At 42.9% G+C, this 20927-nt stretch overlaps 1 protein-coding gene across 3 annotated transcripts; it reads right to left on the bottom strand.

The window, feature by feature from the left end:
• Positions 1-15: 15 nt before the first annotated feature.
• Positions 16-20815, bottom strand: tjp3 (tight junction protein 3). Of its 3 annotated transcripts, none has more exons than XM_062395021.1 (30): positions 20655-20815; positions 12959-13015; positions 11873-11994; positions 11625-11727; positions 11232-11508; positions 10984-11087; positions 10684-10873; positions 10480-10555; positions 9946-10043; positions 9562-9658; positions 9273-9452; positions 8899-9002; positions 8303-8387; positions 7519-7598; positions 7158-7254; positions 5939-6027; positions 5739-5811; positions 5538-5611; positions 5149-5212; positions 4873-5029; positions 4327-4435; positions 4013-4232; positions 3714-3919; positions 3511-3606; positions 3327-3406; positions 3022-3232; positions 2810-2910; positions 1931-2491; positions 1219-1277; positions 16-1093 (listed from the first exon to the last, which is right to left on the bottom strand). In XM_062395021.1, the coding sequence occupies exons 2-30, from the start codon at positions 13004-13006 to the stop codon at positions 973-975; spliced, it is 3882 nt and encodes a 1293-aa protein (XP_062251005.1). In that variant the 5' UTR covers positions 13007-13015; positions 20655-20815; the 3' UTR covers positions 16-972. The 3 variants fall into 3 exon arrangements, with proteins under 3 accessions (XP_062251005.1, XP_062251003.1, XP_062251004.1); XM_062395019.1 differs by lacking the exon at positions 20655-20815 and adding an exon at positions 16836-17262; XM_062395020.1 differs by lacking the exon at positions 20655-20815 and adding an exon at positions 15881-16180.
• Between the last annotated feature and the right edge of the window lie 112 nt (positions 20816-20927).

Genomic DNA, 20927 nt, shown 5'->3' with positions numbered 1-20927 from the left:
AAGGTATCGTCCAAGTACAACAATAAGGGATTTATTGAAGTTATGAAATCTCCAGGGCGGCTGTAGGCTACAGGATAAGGTCCATTTCCAAAGGATAATATGAAAATACCATATACATTATATTGTGCTACAAAAGGTTTATATATGACCTTACAAAAAGTTATATTATTGCCCATTTTATTTTATTTTAGCTCTGGAGGCTCAGGAACAAAACTCACAGCTCAAACATTTCCATTTCCATCTTCGTCACGTTCTGTATTAAAATTCCAATGTCCACATCAAGAAGAAATATATTTTCACACCAGTCGCATCCATATTTCATTTGATTATCAGTGATCAGGGTTAAATGGGGTAACTTCTAAACATTAGAGACGTATATAGGTTAAGTCTTTCTGTGGTGATTGAACAAAACCGCTTTTGAAATGAGGAAAACACTTTAATGTAGAAAAAGTTAAAGAGTCATTCAGATATGTCATAAACTCCCTGCTATATTTCCATAAAAAAAGAGACTCACTTAGTTTCCAGTACAACTAGAGTTTGCGTACATGTTACATTCAGTAGCAGTAACCAAAAGAATGCTGATTTGTTTCACATAGGGCTATTTACATACAAATCTGGAAAAAACAGCACTTTGATCTAAACATTAATCTCACAAAATTTTTTACACTTTCAAACTGAAAGTGAAACGCTGTGGTGATCTTGAACACAGCAGTTTCTTCAGTTCCCCCCAGTGAACGAGACCCTTTGAACCAGTCCACCAACATCCTCAGATAAGACTTACGTTTGAATTCATTCTGTGCCTTTGGGAAGCACCTTGAATTGTGTCTGAATGTTGCCGTTTAAATAAACATGCTTGTCTTTGTCGGATAGAAACAAAAAAGAAACTCGGAAAAGCAATGTTTCTTGAAGAACTGAATGGTTTCCGTGTCCTTTTCAAATATCATTGGACTCCAGTTCTCCTCCTCAACGTGTCTAGAGTTCTGTTGCAGGGCCCCATTCGATGTCGTCCTTTTCTTCGTCTTCGTCCTCAGAGCTGTCGCTGCCTCGGATCTGTGTGCGTCTGAACTGCACTGCCTGGTGATGATGTGCCAGCCTGTTGAAGAGCAGAGGAGAGATGTTTACAACTATCACAGAGCCTCAGTGGGGGGGGGGGGGGGGGGGGGGGGGGGGGGTCCTCCATTACTGCCAAAAACCCATAGGGAGCAAAAAAAGACTTACACAATGAACTGAGGGGCTTTCTTCTCCACCGCTTGTGCCTGTGGCTCTGCAGAACGAGCCTGAGGGGGAAACCAGAAGGATTTAAACAAGGATTTCTCATATCATTGTTCCAATTGATTTTTAATGATGGGAAACTGTTAAGAACACAGCTCACTGCAAACACTGACAGCCTGAATAATCCCAGTTTAATAAAGAGATTCTTAAGTGGCGTAAAAATATAATAGTAATTTACTACAAATCAAGAAAACCGTACAACACTCATGACCATTTTCCAAAGCAGTCGTTGTTACAATGATACATTTTCCATCAGTACCTGATTTCAGTAGGAGAAGTGCTCTAATAAAGACTTTAAACCGGCCTTAACAGTGATAATTTAAGTTAGAAGGTTTTTCCCATCTCCCACTGCTGGTGTCATCAGATGTTGGTGGGAAAATCAGACATTGCAGTTCCAAAAAAGATCCAGATCAAACACATTAATGTAGAGTGCACAGCGGCTGCAGCTAACAATCAATTTTATAATCGGTTAAATGTTCAACGCAATTTCCTAAATGGAGAGTTTCCATATTTTAATCGCCTGTGGTGTTCTACAAGATATCCAGAAGACAGTCAATATTCTTCTCTCTTCACAGCTCGGAAGACCTCCAGATTTGATGGGGTTACACGTTAAACAGCACAGGTATGGTCCTTTTAATCAAAGCCACGTTACATTTACCTGCTGTAGTTTGTCTTCGATGACCGACAGGCTGGGATGATGTGGGCTGTCATGCTCCACCTCAGCATGCCAGGGCTCTTTCACAGAGTTCTGAATGGTGGGGTCTGGGGCTATAAAATCTGGAGGGCCCTCTGATGGTGTTGTGGGTTCAAGCGCGCTGAAGTCGGAGTCTGTGAAGCTGCGATGGGCGGGTTCGTCCTCCTCAGCGGCACTGTGAGACGGGCTGTAATCGTCCTGCTGGGGGGATCTCGGCTCAGGAACGTGCATCAGAGGTGGGATCTCTCTGGGTGAGTACGTGTCAGACTCGGAGTCCAACACGGGGCTGCGCTGCCCGTAAGCCGGCTCAGACGATCGGGCTAAAGCGGTTCCAGCCAACCGTGTTCCTCCTGACCTGGCGGCCTCTTGACCGGGATAGGCCTCCTCCAGGTCCTCGTTGTCGGTGTAGGCCTCTCCGTCTGTGTAGGGCTCTCCGTCAGTGTCTTCCAGGTCACTGGCAGCACTGAGGTAGTCTGACTGAGTTTGGTCCAGAGCATCCAGGTCCTGCTCTCCACCACTCTCCAACTGGACAGACAGACAAGTCATGTTAGATTGTCACTGGACAAGAACAGATGTTTTACAAACTGTAAGATGGATAAGAAAACCACGTGCTCTCTCAGAATGAGCTTTTGTTTCGCTGTGCCAAAACATGTGTAGCAACAGACTTCACTCAAACCATGATGTTTAAATGTGAAGGGTAAAAATTGAACTATTTCTGAACAGAGCATTCATAAATTGTGAAAAATATAGGACTTCCAAGATCTGATGTGTGAAAAACAAAAATGTTTGTTTGCAGATTAATTTGTGTCTAACTGTGTGTGTATGTGTGTGTGTGTGTCATACCGTGACTTCAGACACCCAGACTGGTTTGGACTGCTGGTGGCGGATCTTATCCTTCAGGGTCTCATACCAGGCGTGTGAGTTGGGCTGCAGGTCAACACGTGCTGGAGAGAAAATGTGAATAAATAAAGAACCTACATGACAGCAGTACTGTTTTAAGTCTAATGAGTTCCCAGGTGTGACTGGTGACACAGAGAGATGCTTGGTTTTCTTACATGAGAACAGGTGGCTGCAGTGTTTCCTCATCTTGAGCGCCTGTGTGTAAAGGCGTCTGGAGCTCTTGTTGGAGTCGGGGCTGTACTTCTGCCTCATGGCCTTGACGTCCTTACGGCTGTGGGGGTCCAGGAACAGCACCATGGGGTGGTACTGGATGTAGTTGAGTCTCTCCACTGCAGTAGGAGTAATGTCCAGCAGAGGGTGTTTGTCCTGGAGATACACAAACACATGAGAAAGAGGGTGTGAGGGGAAAAAAGAAAACAAAGAAAACAGGATTTTGTTTATATTTGTTGATTTGACTCACCTTCTCTGCTATTCTCCTAACAGCGTCCAGTTTAATAACTGTGGAGCCGCCGTCTCCTCCTCCACTGCGAGGAACCATTTCTGCCATAAAAAAAGAAATGATTAATTAATGAAGAAGTTATCTTAAATTTTGTTGTTCTGACTTTGAGAATCAGGCCAGAAAGTGACAAGAAAAAGAAACCAACCTGCCACTTCATAATCATCAGGCATCTCTCTGGACAGCTTCTCCATGGCAATGTCATTAAGAGGACCCAGAATGACAATCGGCCGTTTGAAATTAGCTGCAGACATAAACAATCCAGGATTATTAAAACTTGTTCAGCTAGTCAGCGAGTTAGGACACGATTGTACACGAAATCGTCTGTGTGTGTTTGGGAGGAAAAACAACCTTCTCTGAGCAGGACTCTCTCATAAGCCGGGAATTTGCCCTGAATGGTGAGGTGCAGCAGGTCGTCTCGACTCCGACGCACGTTCTTCTCGTTCTTTTTGTTCCCTCGGAGACCCCGTAGTTTCCAGAACTCTGCTCTGGGGCCTGTCAGCTGCTTCTCTCCAGTCGCCCGCTGTGACTGCTCGATGCTGGCCAGCGTCTCAGCCCTGCAGGACATGAATGAGGAAAATAAAAACTAATGAACTTATGGGCCTTGATTCAACTATAAATCAATCTCTGTCTTCTCATCCCCTCGTGACCTGGTCTGGTTAGGGATGGTGCCTTTGTCCATCTCGTGCAGGTTGTTCCCCATGCGGCTGGCCAACCAGCTGCCCAGTTTGCCGCGGTGCATCGTGTCCAGCACCCTGAACACCTCCCCTCTGGTGAAGCTCAGACCGATGGGGCCCTCGGCTTCGTGGTCAAAGTGGGTGCGGATGTAGAAGTTGTCGGCCAGGTTGGACTTGATGATCTTCTTATAAACTGAAGAGACGATACATTTAGGATTCAAAACTGTCTCACTAGTGGAGACAGAAAGGAAGTTGACCTCGGATCAGTTCTATGCTGCTACACTTACTGTCCATCTTGTTCTGGGTGCAAATCGCCACTTGTTCTCCTTTCTTGATGTTCAGCAGGAAGTTTGCTGCCTCTTCACGTGTGAAATGACCAAAATCAACGTTATTTACCTGAAGAGATAAAGGGAGAACATTTTGTTAAAGGATGCGTTATATCTGAAATGCTACAGTACTAAAAACTGTTAAATTAAAGATTAGTTACATTTCCGGCATTTATCATTGTAGTAAAAGATCATAATAATATGTACAGGGTTATAGTTAAAGGAAAGGATATTGCACCTTTCAAAGTACGCAAAACTAAATAAAAATGAAACAAACCAAGAACAGAACATAATAATAGGAAAGGTCACACCTGCTTTAAGGTTTGAAACCTCTCCAAACAAGTTAAATTACGCTAACTGAACACATTTTTGGCAGAATAATGCAACCATAGGGGTTTACTGTTGGGCGTTAAATAGGATGAAGTGGTTGTGGAAATACACGACTGATTCAAGGTAAAACGATTGGTTTAGAACTAGTCTGAGAGATGCATTGAACCAGGATCTCACCTTCATGATCTGGTCTCCCTCTTTCATTCCCTGGTTGTACGCGGAGCTGTTGGGCTGAACTCCCCCCACAAAGATGCCGACGTCGTTGCCCCCCACCAGCCTCAGGCCCACGCTGCCGTCCTTCATAAACGCCACTGTGTGCAGGTCTGAGCTGTACCTGAGGGAGGGAGACAGACAGAGGAAACAAGCAAAGGGATTAAGATTGTGGTCCAACTACTTTTCTGGTGATTGAACATAAAAGGAAAACGTTGATGGAGATGAATTAACAATACTCACCCTGGAATAGATGATGGGTAGGAATCTGGGGGTAAAGAGTAGAGGGGCTCTTCTTCAGACTTGGCTGGAAGAGATAGAAAATGACTATTAATTGAAAATAATAAATTAAATGATCACTTTACTAACTATTTAATTACGTATTTTCTGAAATAAGTCTATACAATTTCTGAAATAACCAGAACAGTGCATCCTGCAGAGTTAAAATAAAAGGTAACTTATCACTCGATAATATTTAGTTATTTATGATCCTGGTTCCATCTTATTCTTAAAACGTTTTTACTTTACATAATGCAAATCAATGATCTCGACTGTAATCTATTCCTGAAGTTTTTTTGGGGGTTATCAAACTTGGAGCTTCATTTCCCATCACAGACAGGGCTGAGCCTTACAGTAAGGTGGTGGGTTGCTCTTCACTGAAATCCCAGACCTGATGGTAGCAGTTCCGTTAGCAGCACCAGGAACACTGAGGAGGAGAGGACATCATCTGTGAGGTTTATGTTTACAACAGCTCTAAGGGATAAACACACTTAATTCTGATTATCATCTGATGTGTTTGTTTATTTGACAGAGTGTGTAGTTTCATTGTGTACCTGTGGTGGCTCACGTCCCGCTCTGAGCTCCCCGACCTCCTCAGATGTGACAGCTGGTCTGACTCGGAGGAATCTGAGGAGTGAAGTAGAGAAAAAGAGACGACAGAGTGTGGTCAGGACTTTACTCTGAAACTCCAGATGACAACAAAGAGGAAGAGAGGATCAGGATTAGATTGTTACACAGCAGAGGGCAAACTGACCGTCAGGAGGTGGTCTGATCGGGGACGGGGCACGACGAGAAGGCTCCTGCTTCAAAGCGACTGACGTGGATTTCAGGTCAGGAAGGACCCTGAGAGAGGAACAGGAAATGAAGTGCGTCTTTTAACCGTTGTCATATGTTGGACAAAATTCATTGGGAAATGAAAGATAGTCGTGTCTATGTCTCAGATTGTTTTTGTGTATCTGCAGCTTTCAGGAAATCCTGTCATCTGATGATGTAACTTTATATCATAAAGGTCATATCAGTGCAGAGTGTTTTACAATGAGACAACACTTTTCCATCATTGTGAGGACATTTGTGCCGGAGAGCAGGTTTAGGGATAACTTTAATTCAGGGTTCAGGTTCTAGTTAGTTTTAGTTTCGAGGTCGGGATGGAATTAGGAATTTTTGTGATGTTAAGGTTAGAGTTAAGATGCTAGGGAATGCATTATCTCAACAAGTATCCTCTCAACTAATGTAAAACAATAATGCATGTATTTATGTTTGTGTGTGTGTGTGTGTGCATTAAGGAGTTTAACCCAGATCCATGTCACTACCGGCCGCTCAGTAGGTTCTGAATAAAGAGCAGTAAAGCAGATGCATGTTTTACTTTATCTAGTGTCTCACTTCTACTGATAATCACAGCTGACTTTCATCCCACAGGTGCTTGTGCCATAGCTGAATATTGTACACATAGGTTTATATTTGTTTTAAATCATTTTAACATTTGTTAAGGGATATTTTATTATATTTTAGGGATGGGATGTGTTTATTACTTTATGATGTATCATGGGTTTTTTTTTTCCTGTCTTCATTTGAGTGAGCTCATTAAGAGAAATTCCAATTAACTCTGCTGAGATGGAAATAAAGTTGTGCTTCGAGTGAAGATGTTTGGTTGACTATGAACAAATATTTAACAGACCATCTGCATATTAAGTGATGTGCCCTTATTTTTGCTTTGATACAGCCGCTCAGGTTACTTTCAATCGGTATCAGGTTTACTGTCAACACAGCTGGTTGGGGATACATTTAGAGTAACGTTAAATCTAAGTTTTAGAGTCCCCTTTCTGGTTCGTCCCACAGGTCATGTGTATAGTTCATGATTATGAGAAAGGATGTTTGAGTTACTCAGCTGTGGTGTAATGCTGGTGACCTGTGAGAGAGAGCTCTGGTGCTGTCAACATTTGATTCATGACATTAAAGTATCAAGTGTCTCTCACCTGTATCTGTTTTTGACGACGGTGGAGGGTTCGCTGTCTGTCGACTCCCGGCGAGGGACAGATGCGTAACTGGCCTCGGACTCAGTCTCTGAAGGGGCTGAGGATCAATACCGGAAGGATATCATCAGGACATGTATTTAAGTAACATATCTTATTCTTCAGAACATTGTTTGGTATCAATTTAGATGAATCCATTGATTAGTAGTCAACATGCAGATGACTTGGTTCGGAATATTGGATTTTACCACGACTCTCAAAAAATCAATCCAAAGCACATACAAAAACTCCCTCCACAAGTTCTGACAGTGCTTTCCTCAACCACACAAAGACACTTCACCTGAGACATCATGTACACACACACCTTTCTGTGGCAGACTGGTGTTGGCAGTGCTCCATCGCGGCGGCTCCACCTGAGGCTGAAGGGAAACGGTTGGCAGGACTCTGGAAGAGAAGAGAGGGAGGTGGGAGTGAGGGAGGAAGACAACAAATCTCAGTCACGTCTTGAGAGGGGGGGGGGGGTAGGGCTCGTGGCTAATATGATGATTATTGCTGAGAGCAAGAAACTTTAAATGTTGAATATTCACCTTTATATCTCTGAGGGAAGCTCTCTCTGTGATGGTTTACCGTCACTGATCGAAACTGACCTTTTAGAAGTATTAGTTGTCTTGCTTAATTTGTTTTTTTGGGTCACTATAAATGTTTCGACACGCTGACTAAAAACATGCAGATTTACACATATATGATTAGAGTCGTTACTAATAAGTTTCCTAAGTTTAATCAACACTTAGCCACATACAGGAGAGGGAGATGTTCAGTGAAAGTCACCTTTATTTCATTGATTAAAACAAAATCACAAAAAAACAAACACTTGGTACAGTCCAATCCACAAATCCAATCAAATCAAAGGCTACAAAATGAGACTTTGAGGCAAAAACAACAACAAAATTGCAAATCACTAGAAATCACCAGACAGAAAAAAAATAGGTAATTTAAGGTCTAAAGGCAAAAATAAAAACGTATGATTAGCTGCTATTAATAATGACACAGAGGCGTTCACAGTCTGCTCACTTCCCAGTCCGTGAGATCTTGGTGGGGTTCAGAATGGGGGGTTGGGGGGTGGGGGTTGGAGGGACCTTCATCTGTACCTGTATCTGCTGAGGGAGTCTTGACTGTAAGTGGTGCTCTGCCTCTGAGGAGGCGCCAAGCTGCCCTCTGAGGAGGACCCGGAGTCTGTGGAGGAAGAGAACGGGAGGGATTAAATACAGTATGACTGCAGTGAAGTGTGGTCTATACTGTGCTGCAGCATGAGGTGAGTGGTGTGGTTTGTGATAGTAGTCATCATAACAAAATGTGTTATCTGCAAAAAGTAAAGGTTGAAAGATATAGCATTTGGAAAAGCTTTACATTTATTGAGAAATATTCAAATGTTAGATTATCAGCCTCTATGCTGCCTGTTAAATATGAGTTACCACCTCAGATGTCACATAAAAACTGTTTAATATAGAGAAATAATGTGGAGCAATGCTGCCATAAATCACCACTTTTATCAAACAGAGTTGACTGATCATTTCCACATATGGTTGTAACACGTGGCACAGATCAACCTTCGCTTTCTTCTAAATTTTTGACAGTTGACACCTGTTCTTCAGCAAACACTGAAGTTAAGGCAAATATTGTCAAAGAGGAGACAGACAAAGTCCGGGACGTGCTGCATCGCGAGGAAGTAGGAGTGTGTGCTGACCTGGGGCTGGGTCTCTGATGGGCGAGTTAATCCTCCTCGGGGGCTCCTGGCGGACAGGGATGGGGGAGGCTCTTAGGCCGTGGACGGGCAGCTCAGGGAGAACTCTACGCAAAAAGAGAAGCAGGAAAACTGTTAGAAAACAATCTGCAGAGACTAAATCTAATATTGAAAAGATTATACTTTATAGTGTTGCTCTGACTGAGTCTGTCATCTAAAGGTTTATGTTGTTATTAATTGTTATTAATTAGAAATATAATGATAAATGCCCATGGCAACAATAAAGAATAAACAAACATTTCCCTCCACAGTTTGTGAAGATAAATCTTTAAAATTATTGAATTTAAGCCTGGAGTTGAATAAAGCCTGGTCCTTACTTGTATTTGTCTAGGTGTGAGATGCCTCTGGTTCGAGGAGGGGAAGCACTGCGGTCAGAGTCCGACTCCGACACGGGCTTGCGGGGCCGTGAGGCAGAGGAGGAGGGCCGAGAGGTGCTCCAGTTCTGGATAACAGGTGAAGACCGGGGGTCGGGTAGGATGGACATACCAGAGAGACTTCTGCAGAGAGAGCAAAATAAAGAGATGTTGAAAATCGGAAAATATCCCAAACCAGAGAGAGTTTGATAAACATTTTGTCACCATGAAAGACAAATGAACTTGAACTGACTTGTACTTGCTGGGCTGATCCCTCACGTCCAGACTCTCTCTGTCTCTCCTGGCACGAGGAGGAGAAGGACTGTGATCCGACTCGGACTCAGATGGAGCTGAAGAAACAACAACAAAGATTAACAAACACCATCTCTGCCCAACTGTGTACTTAGATCTTTGGGTCATGGATTTAAAGCTTGATTTAACTTCCAGCTGCTACAGAAAAGTTAAACCAGTCTCAGCTTGACTCAGTATTTATCACAGAAAATGTTAATGTTGCTTTTTCTGAGGCTGTAAAAACATCTACTTAAGAAGAAAGATGAGAAATGAGATTTCCTTTATTGTCAGTTTTGTGATCAACAACATGTGTTCTGGTGTAAGTCAGTGAATGTGCAGGACTGACCTCTGCGAGAGGCGTAGGACGCGACAGACGGCCGAGTCAACGTGGAGCGCATCGGTGATGAATCCCGAGACTTGGGTGGAGGAGGCTCAGCTCTCGTCCTGGATGAAAAGACAGAGGTACAGGAATCTTTCACTGCTTTCGAAAGGAAATCCAAATCAGGTTTGACTGCTATAAATATAAATTGATGATTTAAAAAAATCAACTACAGCCTTAAATATTAAATCTATATCATGTTACTGCTCACCATCTGTTTGCTTGCTTTACACAAATAATACATCATTGTTTAATAGGACAGATGATGCAGGCTGTGTATACTAAGTCAATGGGTAAATATGAAAGACAAAGGACAACCTATTAAATCACAGACAGCAGGCGGGTTGATGGTTGGAAAGTGAAACTGAATGACAGGAATGAGACCGGTTTTAGTTTTTATTTCACAAAGACTGAAAGGAATCCTCACCCTGTTTTACAACTACTCCCTCTACTGAGGGGTGATTCAATGTTATGAGGTGGAGTGGAAGGTGTTGTGTGTACCTGCGTGTCCGTTTCTCTCTGTTGGGTTGACGGGATGTTCTGTGAACAGGGATATCTTGGTCGATGTCTGAAATATCTGATGGGAAACAGAAAAGAACTATTGCTCGTCCAAATCCTTCTTTATCTCTTCTCTCACACAATAAAGAATAATTCAGAGTTTCATGTTTGCAGCCCCGCTTTACTTTCCCCTGCTCCCTCCCTTACCCTCAAGTTCAGAGCTGCTGTTGTGGCGGCGGCCGTCTTCACTGTTGGGGGCGCTGTCCTCCACCTCGGGGATGCTGACCAGGAACTTGCGTTCGTCCCGGAGCACCGTCATGGTCAGTTTGCCCCTGCTCTTCTCCACCAGGTGCTTGGTCTCCAGCAGGGACAGATTCTCCGTCGTCATGCCATTGATCTGGTCAAAGAAAAACAATCGATTAACACAAAGTGACCATCACATTTTTTTTAACACGACACAACATGGCTTGATACAGGAGATGAACAGATTGATCAGTCATTTATTACCTTGAGAATGAGGTCTCCCTCCTGCAGTGTGCCTTCTTTTGAAGCCAGGCCCGTTTCTGTCATGTGCTTGATAAAGATCTGACTACCCAGCTTCAATCCATACTCTGCAGAAAGAAGGAGAAGAGAAGAATCCAGACCGACATCGGCACTTCAGAAATGTTACGAGGTGTGGATTATGTTGAACTTTTGTTCTGTACTGGAGTAAGAATCTCCCATGAACACTCAGGTTTCTTTCCTAGAAATCTTACCGTCTGTGACTTTCTTTTTAACCAGAGTGGTCCTGAGGGGCTTTTCTGGAACATCCTGTGGTGGGAGCCTCTTGTAGCCCGTTGTCATTAACGGCAGCGTGTTTCCATACCCGTTACGCTCGGGCGAGGTGCTGCGGGCTCGGTACCGATTGTCACTGCCGTCAGAGTAGCGACGTGCTCGTCTAGGAGGGTCCGGGTCCAGCAGGTTGGATTGGGAGGCGGCCCGAGTCGGCCTGGTACTGGCTGGAATCTGGATCTTGCGAGGCCGTTTCACTGTCTGGAGAGGAGAAAATTGAGAGAGGCAAAGATGTTGAGACGTTGAGCAGTAACAGCAGATATAACAGAAGTAATTTGGGTGTTTTGTTTGTTTTGGTGCTATGGCTCTTTACTTACTACATTTGCAGTCTTGCCACATGATTTCAGGATCTGAATGGTGAAGTTAGAGTGGACGTTGTCCATGGATGTGCCATTTACCATGACAATGTGGTCTTTGGTGCTGCAAGATACAAGAAACCAAACACATGTGAGTCTTGTTCTGTTGAAGGGTTCACATACCTCCCAGGTATGTGTACATTCAGACAGTCGAGTGTTAAACAGTTGAGTTTATCCAGTCAGGTCAGGAATGATGGTTGTAGACTTACAAGAGTCGTCCCATGGCCGGTCCGTTTGGCAGAACGTCTGACACCACCACGGCTGTGTCCCCATCTGGGTGAGGCTTGTCCTTTCCTCCTGAAAGGGCAAATCCAAACCCCAGCTTGGGATCCTGCCATCATGAGAGAATGAAAATTGAAACAAAAAGAAAGGCAAGACATGACAATGTAACATGAGTTAGTGAAGAAGAGCAGGAAAGTAGGTGGGCAGAGAGTGAGAGAGTGTGTGGGAGATACAGCAGAGAGATAGAGGGAGAAGGGGAACATTCCAGCGGTGTTCCGTATGAACAGCTGGAGCTGTGGGGTGCAGCAGGGCGTGTCGCCATTAATACCTGCTGTGAAACCGAGAGGTCTGAAACACGGTCGGGCTGAAACCCCCCAATTCCTACATGATACCCTCGGAAACAATAGTGAAACTGCCTCTGTGCCGAACATCCAGGCTTGACTTTCACATCTGCCTTTGAGCACAGACTAAACAACACTAACGCACCAAAGATGAGTGGTTAAACCTTCACATTTACTTACACTTCTTGTATTTGTGTCAAACATTTAACATAACATAAATATTCTTTCTTTCCCTTCTGTAATGTAGATATTTTATATTGTTTGCTATTTTTTTTCAATATTTTTATAATAAAGCTTGCTCTAAACACAGCACAGCAAATTCCATGTATGTGTAAACCTACTTGGCAATAAACCCAGATTTTAAAAGGTGCTATATGTTCGTTTTCTCAGCCCCTGTATAGTTCTGGCGGGAATTGGGTGTTGGTTCGCTCGCCAAGAGCTTCAGCTATTGTTACAAGACAAGTCCTCTAAACCGCCCAGCTTCTCCAGAGCAGACTGTATGCTCCAGTGACTCCCTGTTGCAAAGTGACGAGATGGGTTGGCGTGGCTGGGGCTAGTTGTTAGCATTCTAACTTAAGAAGAGGCCAAGATGTGATTAGAGTGATTTTTTAACAAGAGTTAACATCTCTTAGTAAGAAAAGGTTTAATGCTGAACTCACAATGTTTCTGCTAGATTGGTAGTGTTAGCATTAGTTATGTAGCATTAGCATAAAAGAACATAGAGCCCCTTACCTTGTTTAGTGTTATTGTATGTTGCTCCCATATTGTTAAGTCCTCCATGCCTGGTTTCTGGAGAGAAAAAACACACAAACAACAATCAATGATTCTATTATATTTGTACAATACAAATTTAAATTCGACAATAATAAATTATTATTTGTTTATCCTACTACACAATCCAGGTCTTTGCATGAAGGACAGTTGAGCCTGAGCCGAAAAGAAAGAGTGTGTGCACGACACAGCCTGATCTCAGCTCTCACCTGTCCCAATCCTGCCTGACTGGTATGGAGGAGGGGCTAAATGGAATGTGTGTGTGTGTGTGTGTGCGTGTGTGCGTTCATGCTAACAGCACATCACTGGGGAATTGTTCTGGAGTTGTACACATAGAAAACCCTTGTATAGAGACAAGCATGGGTGTAATTAATGGATACCCTCACAATTTATCTTCTTAATAACCCATTTTTCCCAACATCAGTTATAGTTCATGACAACACAACAAGTTACATTTCATTTTTTGGTACGTCCACAGGTCAAAAACCAGTTTACTGTGATGTATGACAAAGAAAGGCAAAACATCATGGTTTTAGAAAAGCTGCAACCAGCAAATGTATGGCAACTTCACTTAATAGAAAGAAATGGATCGTATGAGTATATTCACTAGATATCAGATATTTTTATTTAACTAATAAAAATGAATTATATAAAGTAAATATGTATAAAAATAAATATATGTCCTGTTCGAGTGACACATCACGCCTGTTCTACACGGCATAGCTCTATGTTTGACTCTCTTGTTCCTTGAGGTGTAAATGTAGAGCATTTGTAGACTGACCAGTTCTCAGTTCTGTGCTTGTTTGTTTTTAAGATTGTTTATGCTGAAACTGAAACACCATGATATTTCTAATAGACGCAGAATCAAAGATCAAAAAAGAAACTTAGAAATCAAGGATTGGAACTTTTGGGGGTGATTCACTGCTGAATTTCCCACGTGAGTTAAAGCTATCAGAGTCACTCCAATAACAAAAGTCTGCAGTCCTTCCACTTGACTGAATCTCTACTTATCTGTTCAAAAACGTGTACGTTTTCTCTGTGGCAGTGTTATACTTCAAACCACAAAGCTCTGTCGAGAAACACAACAGCGTGTTTCACGTGTTTCTCATTTTCCACATTCTATCTGTCGTCAAAACCAACAAGACAAAGTGTGAGCTGGTCGTTGACTATATTTCTTTAAGCGAGGAAGCCCAAATAAAAACAGGAAAAGCCAGCTGCTCTCGTCAGACACACTGTTGTACTGTCATAGTCAGATGACAAAAAGAAAAAAAAAAACTTGTGGAATTTGTTCAAACTCGAGAGCAGGAAAAAATGTAGGTGATACAAGCCAATAAACTGATATGGCGGGCAAGACAGGTCAGGAAGTTAATGTGTACAAACACCTGCCTAGAATATATATAAAAACTTGAATTTACTTCCACCGCACCCTTTTAAAAATGTATTTCAGTTTAAAAATTAAAGTCAAATAAAACACGAGGTGGCAGATCCACGGTCAGGGGCAGGGCCGGGGGACACCGGCTCCATCTGCTATCTGATTGGCCCCTGCCCAGTCTTGCCGGTATACTTTAAGTAGTCCTGTTAGTAGTCTGGCAAGACTGCCGACAAAAATTACAATTTGAGGAGATTTTAGTTTTTTTAAATATACTCAATGACGTGTGGCTTTGCTCAAAGCTTTAGCGCTACAATGAACGAGGAATGACTTGATATGTGCACCTTACTGAATTCAGATTTGTGTTGTGTAAACTGTGGCCCCTTTATGGCCCCTGATTTACAAAAGCACATTATCCACCTGTGACTGGGACCACTAATCTTTGAGGGGTCAAAATCTAAACTTAGATCTCTCTGCTGGGTGTAAGGTGTAAAGAGGAGGGCAGGAGCACAGAGTGTGACCTGTGAATGGTAGGCTTTTTGTTTGACCCTGTTACTCATTAACTGAACAAATTGCTCAAATAAAAGCTGGCCTTTGGTTTTCCTGCTACATTCGAATCTAAACGACAGCTGATGTCATTGTTTGATACTGTAGTTTCATAACAGTTTATCACAGTTTCAAGGGTGTGGAGGACATTGTGAGCAAAGCCAGAAACCGAGAGCCAGATTTCTTCATGTTTGAACAGATGAAAGTCTGTCAATTGAAAAACACAGTCCACTTGTGTTCAATCAAGCGGCAGCAAATTGCAGACACTTATAGATATCAGTCCTCTGAATATGTCAGATTGAATATCCATGAATTATTATATAGGTTAATCAGTGCAAACTCAGAACAAATATGTTAAAGAGAGTTAAAAGCTGGTTTGCAGAGAGTCACTGAACATCTGGATCTCATTCTCTCAACTGGGCGACCAAGAGCCAACAAGATAAACAACAAGGTAAAACAACTATAATAATGTTGCAACACTCAGCTACTGAGTGGATCTACATTCAGAGAGATTACCATAGCCATGAGTTAAACTTAACTGAGGATGTGGTCATGTAGTAATATGATGTAAAAAAATAGTCTGCTGTTGTCGTGAATTTGATGTTATCCCACAACTGAGTGTAAAGTAAGACTTGAAACCACATGGATGCTACGAGCTCAAACAAATCAGGTGTTTGAACAAACACGATGCTTCAATCATTTACAAGTTCTCTAACTAGCCAAGTCCTTGCTCCTATAAACAATTGATGGATCCAACTGGAAATTAGCAGAAAGAATGTAAGGAATATCAACACAGATATGTTTTCTGGTTAAAGCTGCAAAACCTGCAGCCGTGTACCTTCAGGGTTTCACGTTTAGCTGAACTCTCATACAGGTCATTTATGATTCATGTCCTTTGTTCAGCAACAGGTACAGTCAGACATTTATCATGATATACTGAATCCTTTGTATTCCTCCCTCTCACTTACCACTTGGTCTATGAACCTCACTTCCATTTCCCACTGGGACTTCTAAGCTGAACAAAACACCTGCGGCCTCCAGCAGGTCAGTGAACAGCGTGCTCTTTATATTCCATATGGCAACGGCAAACAACAGCAGCTCCCAGGAATCCAACTCCAGTTACCTGTTCCTCAGATCAGATCCACATGGGTGACGGCCTCTGTCTCAAACCTCTTGCTGCAGTTATTTTTTTCTCGTATATGACGAGCTGTGGTGTTTCTGTGTCTGCGGGGCGAGACCTCATCTGGAGCGCTCCTCCCCCACCCAGCCTTTGCCCACTCTCACAGTCACTCTCCAGTGCCCTTTAATCAACATGGATTAAGGTGGAGCTTCACTGCTGTGCACATTAGACAGCAAAGGAGTGAAGTATCTTAAATGTAACGGGTATCACTTAGATGTGCGTCGACCTGCATCAGCCTAAAGTGAGGCTAAACTATTGTGACATAACTCCTGAAGTAGAACTATACAGCTAGACACGGAAAGAACAAGTAATCAATTATTGATCACTTGTATTGCTTTCAAGTATGAAGACATTCACAACAACACAATCTGCTCCTGGTTTTCCCAACATCGAATGTGAAACAAGCTGCATTTGTGTGACAATAAATAAAATCCCACTTCAAATTGTGTAATGTTTCTACTTTCTTTTAAATATGCCAATAAACCAAATAACATAAATATAAGGATATACTACATAAAAAGTCAAATAATGAGAAAATGTAACCCACAGTTTTTCTGAACTGTATTTTGGGATTTCTCTGTAATAAGCAGCCGTAACTATCTGCATGTAGTACTCAAGATAAAGCCAAATTGACACTGACTGATCATTGATCAATATTCTTCTGGTAATACAACCCCTTCCAAAAGAACACTTGACTTAAATAAAATTTGTGGTTAAAGCTTCATCAAAATGCATCCACTTACAGGCATCACCAGAAGTGGAGGTGGAGGCTCAGGGGGCAAAGAACCAAAGTGCTTCAAAAGTTTGATCCGCTGCGTCAGGTTCATCGTAACAGTGTTGTTTTCTCCTGTTAACAGCACCAGCTTACAAACTTAGGCACCGTCTCAGGATAATGTAGATGGTCAAAAAGACCAACAATCCAGCGAGACGCCACAGCAAGAAGACACCTAAAAATATTCTATTTAAAATGTAGAAAAATTAAAAAAAGGCATAAATAGATGTTCTTCTGCCTCCAGACAGCTCATGTGTCCATCGTTGTGTCCAAATTATTCCCTTAATGACAGTTTGATTCGTCAGACAGGACCACTTGCTCCCACTGTCATTGGTATGTGAGCCACTTGGTTTAAGTTGTTGTGTTTCCCACCAGGCTACAGCAGGTCCTGGGCTGCTGGCTGAGTTTCAGTCTGCTGGGTGCTATGGTTACGTCTGAGGAATGAGAGCACTGGGCTGTTAATAATTGATGGGGTGTTTGCTACACTATAGGTCTGCTTGCTCTGAGTAAAGTTTTCAAGGCTTCCTACACAGACCCTGCTGTGTTTTCAAGATCGGGAAACATTAACATGGCAACACAGAGCTTTGACGGTATCTGTGGTTCATGGTTAACGTTTAGGCACGCCCCAAATGTGGGCGTGCTGGTATCTCTCCCTCTCTCTCTCAGTTTGACTCTGATTATCACTGCCCTGCCTTGCCAGGACGACAGTCACAGTGACTTGTAGCCAAATTGTTTGGAAGGAGGAGGAGGAGCGGTTATGTACTCAAGGGTGAACAGAGATTGAAATCAATATTATATTCGTATCACTTCCTAAACCACAGATCTTTCATCCACAGTTTGATGTTTGTATTATTACAAATAAAAATAACTGGTTGGGGCATAAAATAACAGATGCAAGTCTTTGGCTTAGGTTCAGCAACCGGACAGTGGGGGCACTACTCCTGTATTATTAATATGTCTGAAGAGAAAGAGAGCACAGAGAGAAACTACTACTGTTACTAAAACAAACACTTAGCAAAGGTGTGCCCCCTCTAGTGGGTAAATAACCATTCATTCCTCTCTCAGGACTTAGTCTGTTCAGCAGCAGAGCCACAACTGTGTTCCTGTTAGATTAAGGCCACTCCTCTTCCTCCTGCTGCTGCTATAACAACATGCAAACTACAAATCATCAACCACCAACCACCTTGTCCCACTCCAGGTCCCACAGCAAATTCACACTCCCGCATCATTCCAACAAGCCCCACTGATAAATATGAATGACTCAGAGAGGTATAGAGACTTCCTTACACAGTGTAAGTGGTTAATGAGGAAAATAGCAAAGCTTCTCTGTGTAAACATCGAGCTTCGGAAGACAAATACTCAAGAGGTTTACAGAGCGGCTGTAATTACACAGGCCTGGGCTTTGTACCTTCCACTCAAACAATGGATGTACTCATGGTATGTGCTGTCAACAGTGTGTAAGTACTGTGAGCTCCCACTTTACATCTACCTGGAAACCAACGTCCTCCCATGGGTTATGAGAAAATACTCACACTAGGGAAAACTGATTCAATCATGTAAACAATTCTGCTTCAGTCCACAAGATGTCTATTTAGAAAGATCTTTATGAATACATATTAAATTAAAGACAAAAATATCATATATATATATATATATATATATATATATATACAAATGCAAATGTTGTTAAAGCTGAACTAAACTGAGCCTATAATAACAAGGGTATTATGTTTCTGTGTTTAACAATAAACTACATTAAGAGTTGTTAAGACCAAGTTACCTTCACCGTTCAGTGAGCAAATGTCTGTTTTGTTACCTCCACCAAGGGGCTGTTTTCATCTCGGTGCATTTTGTTTGTTTCAGCAGGATTACACAGATAAAGGAACCCATTTCATTTTTGGGTGGATCGGAACAAAGGGTTAGCGGATTCTGAATGTTTTTCTTTAACATTGCGAGACGCGAGAGCATGAAGTTAGCAACAAGTTCATGGATCTTAAGGAGAACAGTCTGACATATTTAGAGGACTGATATCTGAAAATAAGATTAAGATTAAGATTAAGATTAAGATAAATTTATTCATACCAAACACATGCACAGACATGCACAACACACCCATGCTATGGCAGGCAAATTCAACCTCTGCATTTAACCCATCTGTGTGCAGGACACACAGAGCAGTGAGAGACCATGTACGGCGCTCGGGGAGCAGATGTTGGGGGAGTAAGGTGCCTTGCTCAGGGGCACTAGACAGGGTAGGGAGACTCTTGGATTTTTGGACAGATCAATCCAGGTTCGTCTTTTGTTGTCTCTCCGTGGAGTTGAACCAGAGACGAACCAGAGACCTTCTCTGCCCATAGTCCAAGTTTCTGCCACTAGACCACCGCCTCTCTGGCACACACACACAAAAGGATCCAACAGATTGAGTTGTGATTTCATAAAGACGCTGTTGGGGATTAGCAGAGATACTGTATCTGCTCTCCTGGGAGCCTTTCTAGTTGATGAAAACATTGCACTTGACCACAGCGGCCAATGGTGCTAAAAAATGGGAAGAAATGCTGTATAGAAATAACAGATGTTCACAGATGTCGCCAGTGTGATGAAGATTTGCAGGAAAAGCAGCATCAAACAAACATATGTGGGTATTCCATCCAACATTGCAACAATATACATCATTAAATACTACAGGTGACCTTCCTGAGTCTTTCACGCTGATCAAAACCCTTCATTTGATTCAGGATGTAATTATATAAAATACACATGGACCCAGCTCGAGACAGAAATGACCCGTCACAGGAGACTGCAGATCAGCAAACAGATACATGACCCTCATACTCGAAGCACCGGGTCGTTCCTCAATCAGACAGTGCATCAGTCAAATACACTGATTGGAGCGGAGGGAGAGAAAGACGCAGATGTTTGGGAATGTGGAGTCGAAACTATTGTGCAATTCTCCGCTTGCAAACAGGTAGAAACTTGCGTGTGTGGCAGAACCAGTAAGGTGAGGTTGAGGGAAAGTGGGGCTTGAAGCTGTCGGCCACCAACCCACCCACCAACCAACAGATACCCCCTCACACACACACACACAAAAGGTATACACTGTTTTCTTATAAAATTATGGAAGCAGCCATCCCAAGGACTTTAAACTGACTTTAAATCGTAGTGGACAGCCGAACCAAAACCGTATCCCTAAATTTGACCATGAACAGTTCATACCTAACACTAACTTTAACTATGACCAGTTCATACCCATCACTAACCTTACCACAATTCAAATCTCACCCCTAACTTAAACCAGGATCTCAGAAATTATGTTTTGCCTCATGAGGTCCACTGTACCTGTTGTGTTGTGTGTTATCACCGGAAATGGTCCTACAGAGGCAATAAAAACGAGAACAGTCGACACACAGGTAATTCTGCCTAAGCTAGAATGAAATATGCTTCTGTGAAATATAGTGAATAACAACCAACACACGATGACAAGAACAGGAACTGACACGCAGGCCGGTAAAGACAAAGAAATGATGCCACCAGTATACTTTAACTTATGTTCCTATCTAGTCCTGGGCTCTAGGGGTGGACATGCTCACGGCTAACTCTGAGCTAGCTAACTCGTCCTAATCTTTAAATGAGGTTACAGCCACACGTTTCCAACAAAAATGTCAGGTTTTCTTGTAAATAACTTCAATGGAAGTTTCTCTCCAGCTCCGTGTCCCTCTCGCCATTGTGCTGATGTGGACTGACAGCCAGCTCCACCTGTGTGCACCAGGAAGCGGAGGAGACGCTGACCCACCTGAGGACGCGCTGTCTTCGGGCTCGGTGTTTCCTGTCCTCCGCTGTCCCTCCACTCGTCCAGAAGCTTCGCGACTCTCCGCGGGTCAAACTCTTCCTCGGAGTCTCGCTCCTCCGCTGCGTCTCTCTTCCGGAGTCTCTCCACAATCCAGACGACAGGTGAAGGGGCGTGGCGACCGCGGAGGGACGTAAGGTGAGTTTCGCGACGTCATCACGCAGCGCCGCGTCACCGAGCAACAGGAAGTGTGTAGGCGTAAACAAAGTACTCCACCCA

The sequence above is a fragment of the Platichthys flesus genome, chromosome 9 (assembly GCF_949316205.1).
Source record: "Platichthys flesus chromosome 9, fPlaFle2.1, whole genome shotgun sequence".
Lineage (NCBI taxonomy): Eukaryota > Metazoa > Chordata > Actinopteri > Pleuronectiformes > Pleuronectidae > Platichthys > Platichthys flesus.
This window is presented reverse-complemented; position numbering and strand designations above follow the sequence as displayed.

Coding starts and splice junctions, on each gene's coding strand:
- tjp3 (XM_062395019.1), bottom strand. CDS start 16,919: ATGAACCTGACGCAGCGGATCAAACTTTTGAAGCACTTTGGTTCTTTG. Junction 5,612..5,738: donor CGGGACGTGAGCCACCACAG/GTACACAATGAA, acceptor TCTCCTCCTCAG/TGTTCCTGGTGCTGCTAACG. Junction 3,407..3,510: donor TGATGATTATGAAGTGGCAG/GTTGGTTTCTTT, acceptor TTTTTATGGCAG/AAATGGTTCCTCGCAGTGGA.